The sequence below is a fragment of the Nicotiana tomentosiformis genome, chromosome 5 (assembly GCF_000390325.3).
Source record: "Nicotiana tomentosiformis chromosome 5, ASM39032v3, whole genome shotgun sequence".
Classification (NCBI taxonomy): domain Eukaryota; kingdom Viridiplantae; phylum Streptophyta; class Magnoliopsida; order Solanales; family Solanaceae; genus Nicotiana; species Nicotiana tomentosiformis.
Window position 1 is genome coordinate 133,240,807 of NC_090816.1, and position 14,347 is coordinate 133,255,153.

Sequence of the window (14,347 nt, forward strand, 5' to 3'; positions counted from 1 at the left end):
TCAAGTGAGTGTTTGCTCGAACTTGAAATGAAAAATAACCCGTAGGCCTGGTCGAGTGAATGATTCGAACTCGAATTGATGCAGCCCGTAGGCTATTTGGTCGAGTGAGTGTTTGCTCGAACTCAAAATAAAATATAGCCCGTAGGCCTGGTCGAGTGAATGAATCGAACTCGAATTGATGCAGCCCGTTGGCTATTTGGTCGAGTGAGTATTTGCTCGAACTCGAAATGAAAAAATAGCCCTTAGGCATGGTCGAGTGAATGATTCGAACTCGAATTGATGCAGCCCGTAGGCTATTTGGTCAAGTGAGTGTTTGCTCGAACTCGAAATAAAAAATAGCTCGTAGGCCTGGTCGAGTGAATGATTCGAACTCGAATTGATGCAGCCCGTAGGCTATTTGGTCGAGTGAGTGTTTGCTCGAACTTGAAATGAAAAATAGCCTGTAGGCCTGGTCGAGTGAATGATTCGAACTCGAATTGATGCAGCCCGTAGGCTATTTGGTCGAGTGAGTGTTTGCTCGAACTCGAAATGAAAAAATAGCCCGTAGGCTTAATGGTCGCATTATATCTTAATTCTTCGCATGTTATTACACGCCCGGGTTCGGGCCAATTTATACGAGCATGACTCGCTTCGACCATTTGGCTCTTTACAGTTTTTCGATTGGGACCCTGTTGCTGTGAAGTAACTCTCTTACGGGGCCTCGGATATCATTATAAATGCTGCACGACCAGTGGTTGCCTCATTAAAAACCTTGCCGAAAAACCTATTTGGGATAAAACCAGTATAAGGAAAAAAGAGTGTAACGCGTGCTTTCTGATGAGAGATCCGTCCCTTGTTCGGACTTATGCAGGGGTCAGTTTTAAGATATAAACGAATATGGAAAGGTTGTACCTTAACAGTAGTACCGTTTTAGATGTGATACATTCCAGTTGCTTGATAACTGTTTGCCGTTTATAACGCCGATCCTGTACGACCCCTTTCCGATGTCCTCGAGTACCTGATATGGTCCTTCCCAATTCGGTCTTAGCTTCCCTTTATTCGGATTCCGGGTATTGATGGTGATTTTTCTCAACACTAAGTCTCCAGGCTTGAAATAGCGGAGCTTGGTTCTTCGATTATAATACCTTTCGATTCGCTGCTTTTGGGCGGCCATCCGGACGAGGGCAGTTTCTCGCCTTTCGTCCGATAGTTCGAGGCTTGTGTTCATAGCCTCGTTATTTGATTCTTCCGTCGAGAATCAAAATCTGGCACTGGGTTCACCAACCTCGACTGGTATCAATACTTTGGATCCATATACTAAGGAGAATGGGGTCGCCCCTATACTGGATTTTGATGTTGTCCGATATGCCCAAAGGACTTCGAGTAGGATTTCTCTCCATCTCCCTTTAGAATCGTTCAATCTCTTCTTTAAGTTTTGAATGACAGTTTTATTCGTTGATTCGGCCTGCCCGTTCCCACTGGGGTGGTACGGCGTCGACAGTATCCTTCTTATTTTATGGTCTTCGAGGAATCCTGTTACTTTGAGCATCTCTGGCTCCCTCGTAGTCCATCTGCGGCATCACGAACCGTCGACACACAACTGATATTGAGTGCACAATGTCATACACGAGTGGATACAAAGGAATATGAGATATATGTTTCACGCTAAATCAATGCCGCACGATAAGGAATCAAGGAAATGAATATTTTCCTAACAGTTCCATAGCCTCCCGAAGATAAGTACAGACGTCTCCGTACCGATCCGCAAGACTCTACTAAACCTGCTTGTGACTTATAACACCTATGAACCTAGTGTTCTGATACCAACTTGTCACGACCCCAAATTCCCTCCGTATGATATCGTGATGGCACCTAGTCTCTAAGACTAGGTAAGCCTATCAATGCGGAATAATAATAAATATCTGAAATAAATAAACTACAATTCAAACAATTTCAACTCCCAAAACCCGGTAGAAATAAGTCACAAGCTTCTAAGAATTTATTCTCAATGTCTCTATATGTCAAGGTCTAGATAAAATATAAGGAAGCAACATAAAATGATAGAAGGGGACTCCGGAGTCTGCGGACGCTGGCAGATATACCTCGAAGTCTCCGTGCGCAGGTAACTCAATGACGTCTAGGCTAGTAAAATATACCTGGATCTGCACAAAAAGATATGCAGAAGCGTAGTATGAGTACACCACAGCGGTACCCAGTAAGTGCCAAGCCTAACCTCAGTAGAGTAGTGACGAGGTCAGGTGAGGCCCTACTGGAATATAATAATGGCATGGTAAAATGTTTATCAATGTAGTAAAATAAAATGACATTGAAAATGAATCAAATAGTATGTCACATTTAATGACACCAAATAATTGCAAATAATATCTCGTGGAAATCAAAACAGAATTTCCTTCAACTTTATGAAAATCACAATAATAATCAAAGGCAACTACGGCCATAAATCAATATCAACAAGGGCACTCCCGAGGTACCGCCTCGTAGTCCCAAATCATAAATAAATTCACAATATCTCATTTCCTTATATCACCGCGGGAGCCTTCACAATTTATTTAAAGAAAATATTTTTTCCGAAATAGCATCCCGCGTTTTAGCCACCCTTATCACACCGCATGACTTCTAGTAGTTTCCCTACTAGCCACGCGTATCAAGCCACCCTTATCTCACCGCATGCGTTTCAACACCCAGACCTTATACCACCGCATGCGTATCAATATCACAATATATCACAATTTGCACCTCAAGTGCTCAAATAATTTAACTTGCCAAAATAATTCAAAAAAAATATTTTTCCACAATAAAGAGCTCACGGCTCATGCCAAAATAAATTATCAATAATAGTTTGCCACAATAAAGAGCTCACGGCTCATGCCAAAGTAAATCATCAATAATAGTTTGCCACAATAAAGAGCTTACGGCTCATGCCAAAATAAATCATCAATAATAGTTTTTCACAATAAAGAGTTCACAGCTCATGTCAAAATAATTCATCAATAATATTCTTCCATAATAAAGAGCTCACGGCTCCCTCACAATGAGTATAAAAATATTCAGGAGTAAATAATTTAGGAAAATAATATTTTAAAATCTTTACTACGTTGCTTCAATATCAAGTTTAAAAATGTCAAATACTTCATATTAATAATATTTAATTTAAAAAAAATCAACCTTCAAATAATGCATAGAATAAAAGAAACCAAGTTTCAACTAAATAGGTAAAACAATTAGTAAGAAAAGATCAAACAAATTTGAAGTATATATCTCAGATCAATGATGAAGAATATAACAAGATAAAATAATTTGATAAATGTGCAACAGTGATCTACACAATTTAAAAATATAATCTTTCGCAATTTAGCCCGTGTACACACTCGTCACCTCGTGCACACAACTTTCAACACATTTCAATAATTACATCAATACCAATCCTAGGGGAAATTTTCCCCACACAAGGTTAGACAAGTCACTTACCTCGACTTGCTCTAATTTAACCAAGTATTATGCTTTTTTCTCGAATTTCTAACTCCGATTGACTCGTATCTAGTCATAATTAATTCGATACAGTCAAAAAAAATTATAGTAATCACTTTCATAAGAAAATATTACATTTTCATTAAAATCCGAAATTAGCTCAAAATTTGCCCGTGGGGCCCACATCTCGGAATCCGATAAAACTTATAAAATCCGATAACCCATTCAATTACGAGTCCACCCATACCAATTTTACCAAAATCCGATAACAACTCGACCTCCAAATCTTAAATTTTCGTTTTTGGAAGATTTTGCAAAAATCTTGATTTCTTCCATTTAAATCCGAAATAAATGATGAATATGACCATGAATTTATGAAATATAATCACATTTGGATATAGAACACTTACCCCCAAGTTGAAGTCTTGAAGAAATCCTTAAAATCGCCCAAGAACCGTGCTCCAAAACTCCAAAACGAAATGAAGGAAATGACCATTTTTGGTCCTTAAGTTTCTGCCCTCAAAACACTATTCCGGTCGCTAAAAGTCCAATCCCGTCGCTAAAAGTGTCACATCTGGTCGCTAAAGGTGCACACCTGGACTATTTACACCAGTAGTTTTATTTCACTAAAAAGGCTCTAACTCCATCATACAAACTCGAAATTCGACGATTCTTGTTCCTATGAGTCACAAATAAAACTACGAACCCATTCGTTCAATCGAAACTCAATTCGGAGCTCATTTGCTCAATGTGATACCAATTTTGCTCGTTAAACAATTAACTCATATTTCGCGCTTAAAACTCAATCGCGACTTGATGAAATTAGACCAAACTTTCCAGATCACTCCTATAATTCATTATCAAAATGTCGAAAGTCTCGAAATCGAATTTCGATCTCTAGAACTAATAATGGACTTTTGGATCATTACATGTTTATGTTGAAAACATCAAACTCTTCCTCGACAGCCTGTATTATATCAATCATAACTTCTTGTACTCAATTCCAACTACCAAACGGTTTAAAGTTCTGCAAACTAGATACAATGTACTACAACTTTCATGTTTTGCTCATCGCCCAACTTCCTTATAGATTACGAGATATAAGCTCCCAAAGTCAGCCCTGTGCAGCAGAAATTTCTGGCGATGCACACTGCTGTAGCAAAACTCTGCAGTAGCAACTTCAGTCAATCGATCATAACATTTTGTATAAATGTCTGAATGATAAATGGTTTATCATTCTGGAAACTAGAATTAAAGGGCTACAAATACTGTTTTGAAAATATTCAGATTCCTTATAGATTTCGAGATATAAGCTTCCAAAGTCAGCTCTGCGATTGCACCGGTTGCTGTCCAAAAACAGCTTCTGCAGCAGAAAAATTCCAGCAGCTCCTTTTTGTCCGAAATTCATTCCGTTAACCTTCCGAAATCCACCCGAAGCCCTCGGTACCTTAACCAAATATACCAACATGTCCCACAATACAATATAAACTTAGTTGAGGCTTCAAACCATGCCAAACAACGCCGAAATTACGAATCGCGCATCGAATCGAATTATGAGTTTTCAAATCTTCCAACTTCTATATTTTGCGCCGAAACATATCAAATCAATTCCGATTGACCTCAAATTTTTCACACAAGTCATAAATGACATAATGGATTTATAAAAAATTTCAGAATCGGATTTCGACCCCGATATCAAAAAGTCAACCCGTCGGTCAAACTTCCAAAAAATTCAACTTTCGGCATTTCAAGCCTAATTCTACTACGGAATTCCAAATAAAATTTCGATCACGTTCCTAAGTCCAAAATCACCATACAGAGCTGTTGGAATCATCAAAATTCTATTCCGGGGTCGTTTGCATATAATTTGACATCCGGTCACTATTTGAACTTAAACTTTTATTTTTTTTTTATCAAAATTCCATATCTCTGGCTAGGGACCTCAGAATTTAATTTCGGGCATACACCTAAATCCCAAATCACGATACAGACCTACCAAAATTGTCAAAATACTGATCCGAGTCTGTTTGCTTAAAATGTTGACCAAAGTTAACTCAATTGAGTTTTAAAGCTCTAATTCACATTTTAATCCATTTTTCACCAGAAAACTTTTCCGAAATTTTTTTACGGACTGCACACTCAAGTCGAGTAATGGTAAATAGTGCTTAGATCACATAATTAATCATTAAATTTAAAGATGACATTTTGGGTCATCACAATATCGATCCAATAATACCCTGCTCTGATTATTTTTTGGGCTAATGTGTCGGCTCTAGAGTGATTCCCGCAAGTACCCTCATGCACTTCCCGTAGGACATAATCGACATCCCCCGGACCCAAGCATACCGCCAATGGTCCGTCGAACGTTCTTCGGTACAGTGTTCCATCTGAAGCCAGAGTGAATCGAACAACCTTGGTCCGTAGGGTTCTGGAATCTTTAGGGTCCAATGGGAGTTTTTCGTTTTTTAAATATTCGATATACTTGTTTCTCCAATCCCAGGTTAAGCTTGTAGAATTTATTTCGGCGTGTCCTTCTTCGATTACCGATCTTGAAAGTTGAACTACATTCCCCGAGCCCGTATCATCTACCTCGATCGATGACCCCAAATTCGCCAGTGCGTCGGCCTCATTATTCTGTTCCCGTGGCACATGTCGTAAAGTCCATCGTTTGAAATGGCGCAAAGTGATAAGCAGTTTATCTAAATACCTCTGCATTCTACCTTCTCGAACTTCGAAAGTTTTATTTACTTGACTTACCACCAGCAAGGAGTCGCAGTTGGCTTCAATGATTTCTGCTCCTAAATTTCTAGCTAGCTCGAGACCTGCAATCATGGATTTGTACTCGGCCTCATTGTTAGTCAACTTGATAGTTTTAATAGATTTTCTAATAATGCCACCCGTGGGTGGTTTCAAAACTATGTCCAGCCCGGACCCCTTTACGTTTGAAGCCCCATCCATAAAAAGGATCTATACCCCCGATGATGTACCTGATTTCAACAGTTCTTTTTCGGCTTCGGGTATGAGGGCTGGTGTGAAATCGGCCACGAAGTCTGCTAGGACTTGAGACTTGATGGCCGTACGGGGTCGATATTCTATATCGTACCCACTGAGTTCGACGGCTCATTTGGCCAGTCGGCCTGATAACTCGGGTTTGTGCAAAATATTATGAAGTGTACGCATATGGGGTGACATTGGAAGTATGGCCTTAACTTCCTTGAGGCACTTATCAGTGCAAGCGCCAACCTTTCTAGGAGCGGATATCTAGTTTTCGCCTCTCCTAAGGTTTGACTTGTATAATAAACTGGGAATTGCGTACCTTGCTCTTCTCGAACTAGGACACCGCTTACGGTGACTTCCGATACTACCAAGTACAAACAAAGTTTCTCATTGGTTTTTGGAGTGTGAAGCAGTGGTGCGCTTGATAGATATCATTTTAGTCCTTCTAATGCTTGTTGGCACTCCGGGGTCCAAGAAAAATCGTTCTTCTTTTTGAGTAGAGAAAAAAATTTATGACTTCGATCGGACGATCTCGATCTGAATCGGCTTAGGGCGGCGATCCGACCCGTTAGTCTTTGCACGACCTTCACGCTGTCTATGACGGTGATATCTTCGACGGCCCTGATTTTATCGGGGTTAATCTCTATTCCCCAATGTGATACCATGAAGCCGAGGAACTTGCCCGAACCGACCCCGAAGGCACATTTTTCGGGGTTGAGCTTCATTTTGTATTTCCTCAGAATCTCGAATGTTTCCTGCAAATGAATTAAATGGTCCTCTGCGCACAGGGATTTGACTAACATGTCATCAATATAAACTTCCATTGATTTTCCTATTTGTTCTTCGAATATTTTATTCACTAGGCGTTGGTAAGTGGCCCCTATGTTTTTTAGCCCGAAGGGCATCACATTATAATAATACGTTCCATATTTGGTGACAAATGAGGTTTTTTCCTGGTCCTCCGGGTTCATCTGTATTTGATTATACCCGGAATAGGCATCGAGAAAAGTGAGGATCTCGTGGCCGGCCGTGGCATCGATCATGCGATCGATGTTGGGCAACGGAAAAGAATCTTTGGGGCATGCTTTGTTCAAATCCTTATAGTCCACGCACATTCTAAGTTTGTCCCATTTTTTAGGGACTACAACTACATTGTCTAACCATTCGGGATATTTTACCTCCCGAATGGACCCTATTTTGAGAAGTTTGGTTACCTCGTCCTTTATGAAGGCGTTCTTTCTATCGGACTGGGGTCTTCTTTTTTGCTTCACCGGTCTGAACCTATGGTCCAAACTTAGCTGATGCGTTGTTATGTCCGGCAGGACCCCTGTTATATATAAATGGGACCAGGCGAAACAATCAATGTTATTGATAAGAAATTGAACGAGTTTCTTCCTGAGTTCGGGGCTCAACCCCGTTCCCAAGTATACCTTTTGCTCGGGCCGGCGCTCGATTAATATGACTTGATCTAGCTCCTCGATCATCGATTTTGTGGCATCAGAGTCATCGGGAATTACGAAAGATCGAGGGACCCTTTGGTCCCCATCCTCTTCGACTTTCTGGTTGTCTGGTTGGGTTGAAGTTGCTGTCTTTGAATGCTATTTGGTGTCCCGTTCTCCTTCCGGGCCCGATCCTTTTATCAGCGAAAGTGAGGACATTGGTTTGGCTTCATCGACGACGAACATTTCTTTTGCAGCTGGTTGCTCTCCGTATACCATTTTGACATCTCCCGACGCCGGAAATTTGAGGACCTGGTGTAGGGTCGAAGGCACGGCTCTCATGTTGTGGATCCATGGCCTTCCGAAAAGGGCGTTATACCTCATATCGCCTTCGATCACGTGAAACTTTGTTTCCTGGACAGTTCCAGCCACATTTATTGGTAAGGCTATCTCCCCTTTGGTGGTTTCGCATGCCATATTGAACCCGTTTAGGACCAGAGTTGCAGGTACGATCCGATCCTGCAAGTCGAGCTGCTCTACTACCTTCAATCGAATGATATTGGCCGAGCTACCTAGATCGATCAACACACGCTTAATTTTAGTTTTATTTACGAGTACAGATATTACCAGTGCGTCATTGTGAGGTTGGATGACCCCCTCTGCATCTTCATCACCGAAGGACAAAATCCCCATGGGTGCGTAATCTTGAGTCCGAGATCGCTTTTCCCTCACCATTGATGTTTTAGTGCGCTTAAGCATCGGTCCCCGGGGGTATCGGTGCCGCCGATGATCATGTGGATAACGTGCTGTGGTTCTTCTTGCTCGTTCTGCTTGCCGAAATCCCTACTTCTAAAATGGCTCTTTGCCCTATCACTCAGAAACTCCCGAAGATGCCCTTTGTTAAATAGGCGAGCTATTTCCTCTCTTAGTTGCTTGCAATCTTCCGTTCTGTGGCCATGGGTACCATGATATTCGCACGTTTGATTGGGATTTCTCTGGGCAGGATTGGTTTGCATTGGTCGAGGCCATTTAGTGTCTTCGATGCGTCCGATGGCCGACACGAGAGCGGATGCGCCAACGCTGAAGTTATATTCTGATAATCGAGGTGCTTCTATAGGCTCGGCATATTTGTCGAAGCCGCTCTTACTCATAAGCCCTCGAGAATTTTGTCCCCGATCAATTCTTTGACTGTTCCGAACTGCGCTGCGTGTTGAACCATTGTTTACTCGATCGGTGACGTACGGTCGATATCGGTCTCTGTTTGACCTTTGCTCTCTATCGATCTACTTTTGATTAATAACTGTCCTATTCTGATGAACAGGTCCGTACGGGGTCCCCGACTGATCATCCTCGACCCTAATTTTTGATTGATATCGGTTATGCATATCTGCCCAAGTTACCGTCGGATACTCGATCAAATTTTGCTTCAGCCGATGTGATGCTGCCGAACTTAGCTCGTTCAACCCTTGGGTGAAAGCTTGTACGGCCCAGTCGTCGGTGACCGGGGGTAATTCCATGCGTTCCATTTGAAATCGGGATACCAATTCCCTCCGCATCTCTCCCTGCCTTTGCTTTACTTTGAAGAGGTCTAATTTTCTCGTTGCAACCTTTATGGCTCCAGCATGCGCTTTTACGAACGAATCTGCTAACATGGCAAAAGAATCGATGAAATTTGGTGGTAAATTATGGTACCAAATCATAGCTCCTTTCGAGAGGGTCTCCCCGAACTTTTTCAATAGCACGGATTCGATCTCATCATCTTCCAAATCGTTGCCTTTTATGGCACACGTGTAAGAGGTGACATGTTTGTTAGGATCGGTCGTACCGTTATATTTGGGAATTTCGGGCATACGGAACTTTTTGGGGATTGGCTTCGGTGTCGCACTCGATGGAAAAGGCTTTTGTATGATTTTTTTTGAATCAAGCCCTTTTACCATTGGTGGAGCCCCCGGGATTTGATCGACCCTGGCATTATACGTTTCCACCCTCTTGTTTGGCTTCGACTCGTTTTGTGAGTTCCTCGAGCAATTTAGTAATTCCGGGAGTAGTCCTCGATTCCTGCTCATTAGATTTTACTATGGCAGGCTCTGTTCTGGGGGTGACCTCTCGAAGTAACCCCTACCGGACCTCTCGAAGTGGATTGGAAACCGGCCTGCTTTGTGCTTGAGTTTGGCTCTGTAGCCGAGCTATCGCTAATTGCTGGGCTTGCAACATCTCGAAGATCATGCGTAAGTTGGCCCCGATCTCCTCTGGGTTTTGGGTGTCTTGGGCTACGGATCGAGCACCGCCCTGAATGCTTCTTTCCGGTTCTGAACGCTGGTTTGCTTCCAAAGCAATTTGTGAATTGACATCTAGTGGTATTTCGGCTAGAATCTCGGGTAGTGCCAAGTTGTTGGTTTTATCTTGAAGGCCAGCTTCGTAATCGGTCGGTGAAGCCATTCGGTCAGTGGCTATTCGTAGCCGAACCTGAATTGAAGGTATTTTCGGAAATAAGTGACCACTGTTATCCTCGGCCCCACGGTGGGCGCCAAACTGTTTACCCGAAAAATGGATATAGTTGAATTTATATGCAGTTCCGAAGATATGTGGTACAACTTAATACAGAATGCTAGGATAAATAAAAGGATGAATATAAGTTAGAGAAAACGTAATTCAGGCGAATCAATTATGAACAGTGAATTTAAGATTTAACAAAATAGAATCAATCTAAGAAACTAGAAAGATGACCCTTGCTTACAGAGGAAATAATATAGTTTTTGATAGTCTAAGTCTCAAAAAAGATGCCCTACAAGAATGATAAACAAGCCCTTTTATAGTGAAAGGGTTTGGCTCCAAGTATAATAAAACAAACATTCAGTTGGAGACCCATGATAAATCAGCTTTTCCATAATTTCTGCCAAGATTCCCTCTAGTGGGATTACAACGGCTTTTGTCTGCGAGCTCGATCTTGCTTAGAATCCTCATTTTTGGTTCGAGCTTGATTTCGACTCGAACTCGTGATCTTGGTTCGAGCCCGATCCTGGTTCGAGCCCTCGGATGGATTCCAGGTCGATGTAGGTTGGTTTTTGGATTATCAGCACGATAGATCTACCCGCGCTATGGTTCGATTCTTGTTCGAGTTTGATTATGATATCGATCTCAACACGGACCGGCCTCCCCGGGCTCTAGATTAGTTCATCCCCCCCTTCGGGATCTTACTTCGATACACCACCCTTCGAACCGTACCGGACATGCCAAGGCTGAAACCCATTTCAACCGTATACAATGATATTATATGAACTCACATTTGAATTTGTATTATTTTCAATATATGCTATTTTTTTTGTTTATTTCTAGAGTCTGTTGTAGCTTTTCAAGGTGCAATTTTGTGCTAATGTTTAGTGTAGTTTTTTACATTCTCCGTTAAATCCAGTTCCAGTGTCTTTTTCACGTTTTTCGTACCATAGTTTATTACTCCCTACGGTCCACAATAATTGACTATTTAACCTTTTTATTTTGGTCCAAAATAAGTGGTCATTTATATAATCAAGAAGGAATTAATTTTATTTTTTCAAAATTTGCCCTTATTTACATATTCTAATGTGTCAAGGTAATAATTAATTAACGTTAATTTAGTGAATACATCTTTTTTTCTCTATGAGTTCGTATTTACTTAATGGGTGTGCCAAAAATAAAATGGTCACTTATTATGCACCGAAGGGAGTACTTAAATATTTGACGAAGACCAAATGTATTCAATTTTGACAAACTTAGAAGACCACTACTTCTTTGGTATGTATTCAAGGGACCATTTTTGTTAATTTATATGAGTTTTCCTTCTACATTTGTTAGAAAGATCCACATGGGTTTCAAATTTCAATATGGAGTTGTGCCTATTGTGAATGGCCAACATTAGATTGAGGGACTAATGGCATTTTAAAATCTATCATTTCTATTTTATCAAGATTTTATCGGAACTAGTAAATAACTTTACAAGCAAGATGAAAAATTAAAGAATGGTAGAGGTCTCGCAAAAAACAATTATAGCAAAATCAACACAACATCCAATAATTCAATGCAATAACTTTTCAACATCACTGTTTCTGGGAGCTATTTACAAATGATCACTACTTCATTAAGCTAATATATTCTACTATTAAATTTACTACTAGCTATTCCAACTAACATTAACTACTAAAATTAAGTAATTAACTAGCTTTTGCCAATAAGGATTACATTAGAGGCATTGAAATGGGATACTGCATCTTTCAAAGGCTTTATTTCTAAGCCTAAAGTCAAGTGCAGATCACCTGTGCCAACTCTTGTTCTAAATCTCTATTATGTCAAACAACTCCAATTCTAAAATAACAAACAAATAACATACTCCTATGACTACCCTCTAGTACTTTATTTTTTGTTCCCTTAAAACTGGAGTTGCTCTGAACTACTTAATCCGCGTGCTAGATTGACCATTTTCAGTTATTAATTCCTATTCACAAACTATTTCTACCATGTAGATTTTGACAGTGGATCGATATCAAGGGACACTACGCTTCTTCAGTAGAACTTGGTAGTGGTAAAGAAAGTAATTGAGCTCTACATCCCAACGGAAGAATAGTTGCTCTACCACTAGAGGTACGTTCGATTCCTGGATATAGTTCCCCTTTGGTCCGATTGCTTTGTGATGTGAAACGACTTACTAATAGTTCCAAGGCTTCTTTCATCCATCCGTTTTGGCACAGCCTTCTTGCTTCGCATACACTCATCTGCAGTTGGTTTTTGGACAGGCTAAACATCAGCAAATGCAAGGACGTGCTTTTATTTCATAATGAAACTAGGCATTCTGGTCTAAGAGAGGTGTCATATCACCTCTACTAAGACGAGAATTATATGTGTGTGGGGGGGGAGTGGGGGGTGTATATATAGATTTAGGAAGAATGGATTGTTGCATACCCAAGTTCTTTCGCGAATCTCTTTCTCAGGCCAAGAGTCTAGTTGTTCTGTTACAAACAAAGGAAACATGTGCCCTTCATAGGCAGTGTCACCGGATTTGTTCTCAAAGTACCAAGTTCCCAGTTTACACTGCAAAAGTAAAGTTAAAACCACTTATAAGTAATGGAAACATAGATGTTATTGCTATATCAAGATCAATGTCAACAAAACAGCAGACGTTATCGCATATTTCTAATCCAAAATGATCACAACATCACATGCAATCATCAATCATTGCAATCATTCTTAAGAGCAAAAGGCTTCCAAACTTCCAACTAACTTTCGGCCTAATAATCTAGCACTCAATATTTTACAAGAAATTTGGAAGATCATAAGCCCCTTAACTCTACCACAGCTAGTGTTCTTTCATTTATCTGGTGCAATAGAACAAGTTAAAACAAAGACTTTGTTTCTTATTTTTTCGCCTTTTCACTTCAAAAGAAGCATAAAAGGAACTGACAAAGATCACGAGGGAGAACGAACCTCAACTTCACCTCGTACTCCAGCTTCCTCCACTGTCTCGCGCTGTGCTGCATCTTCGATTGTTTCATCTTTTTCCCAACCTCCCTATGATAACAACAGACGTATTTGCATTTAGAACAGAGATTTCGCCTACTATAACAATCACAGAGAGCATCAAAATGAACTATATTTTACGAGTAAGTTTTAAAGCTATGGATCAGTAGCTACCTTTGGGAATAACAACCCTTTCCCTTTTCTTTGCGGACTTATGAGAAGAACTTCAAATGCATCTTCATCTACCATTGATAACTCAGTGAAATCTTTATATCTGTAAGGTATACATCTGCAGAAAAGAAAAGATCGCGGGAAAAAATATAGTTAATAATTGAACTACAATTTTAACGCAAACAAAATTTATCTTTCCACATTAGAATAAACCAACAAAGTCAAATCCATGTGATACAAGTCATTTTAGGCATAATACAGCTGATGTTAAGAAAATGTCCAAGTTCAGCAATAGTCTTTCACTGTTAGAATCTAGAAAAAGAGTATCAAATTATGTCTTAATTAATTTTTAATTAAGCATTTAAAGTAGGAAAATCAACAACAGAATGTCCTTTTCCCAGAGAAAAAAACAAGACATGTGATGAGTTGGAAACACTTTGCTTAACATCACATGACTTTCTGATTTTCTCCAAAAATATAAGATTTTCAAAAATCAAAAGAAAAAGAATCAATAAATCAGACAACAACATAGAATGGTTAATAAATGAGGGGGTAAATTTGACAGACGGTACCTGAACTAATCATTTATTGCACTGATGTACCTAAACTCTACCTTTATATAGAAAGTAAAGATTCACATTTTCTCATATAAAAAGAAAAGATTTCCAATACAAGAGAAATAAAAGAAAAGAAAGTGTCAGCTGGCTCTAAATTCTTATACACTGTCAAAATTGAATGCAAACTGAATTCTTCAAAAAAAAAAAAAAAAAAAAAAAAAAGAAAAA

General features: G+C 39.9%; 1 protein-coding gene across 2 annotated transcripts in view; it reads right to left on the reverse strand.

Annotated features, from left to right (window-relative positions):
• LOC104108486 (nudix hydrolase 17, mitochondrial-like) overlaps positions 1-14,347 on the reverse strand; it is a 36,629-nt gene that overhangs the window by 21,388 nt on the left and 894 nt on the right. Inside the window, exons 2-5 of one of the 2 annotated variants that reach the window (XM_009617526.4) lie at positions 13,566-13,680; positions 13,359-13,442; positions 12,837-12,965; positions 11,925-12,649 (exon numbers count right to left, since the gene is read on the reverse strand). In XM_009617526.4, coding sequence (XP_009615821.1) covers positions 12,431-12,649; positions 12,837-12,965; positions 13,359-13,442; positions 13,566-13,680 — 547 coding nt within the window. In that variant the 3' untranslated portion in view covers positions 11,925-12,430. Of the gene's footprint in view, positions 1-11,924; positions 12,650-12,836; positions 12,966-13,358; positions 13,443-13,565; positions 13,681-14,347 lie in introns of those variants that run through there. The other variant, XM_070175385.1, reaches the window with a different exon arrangement.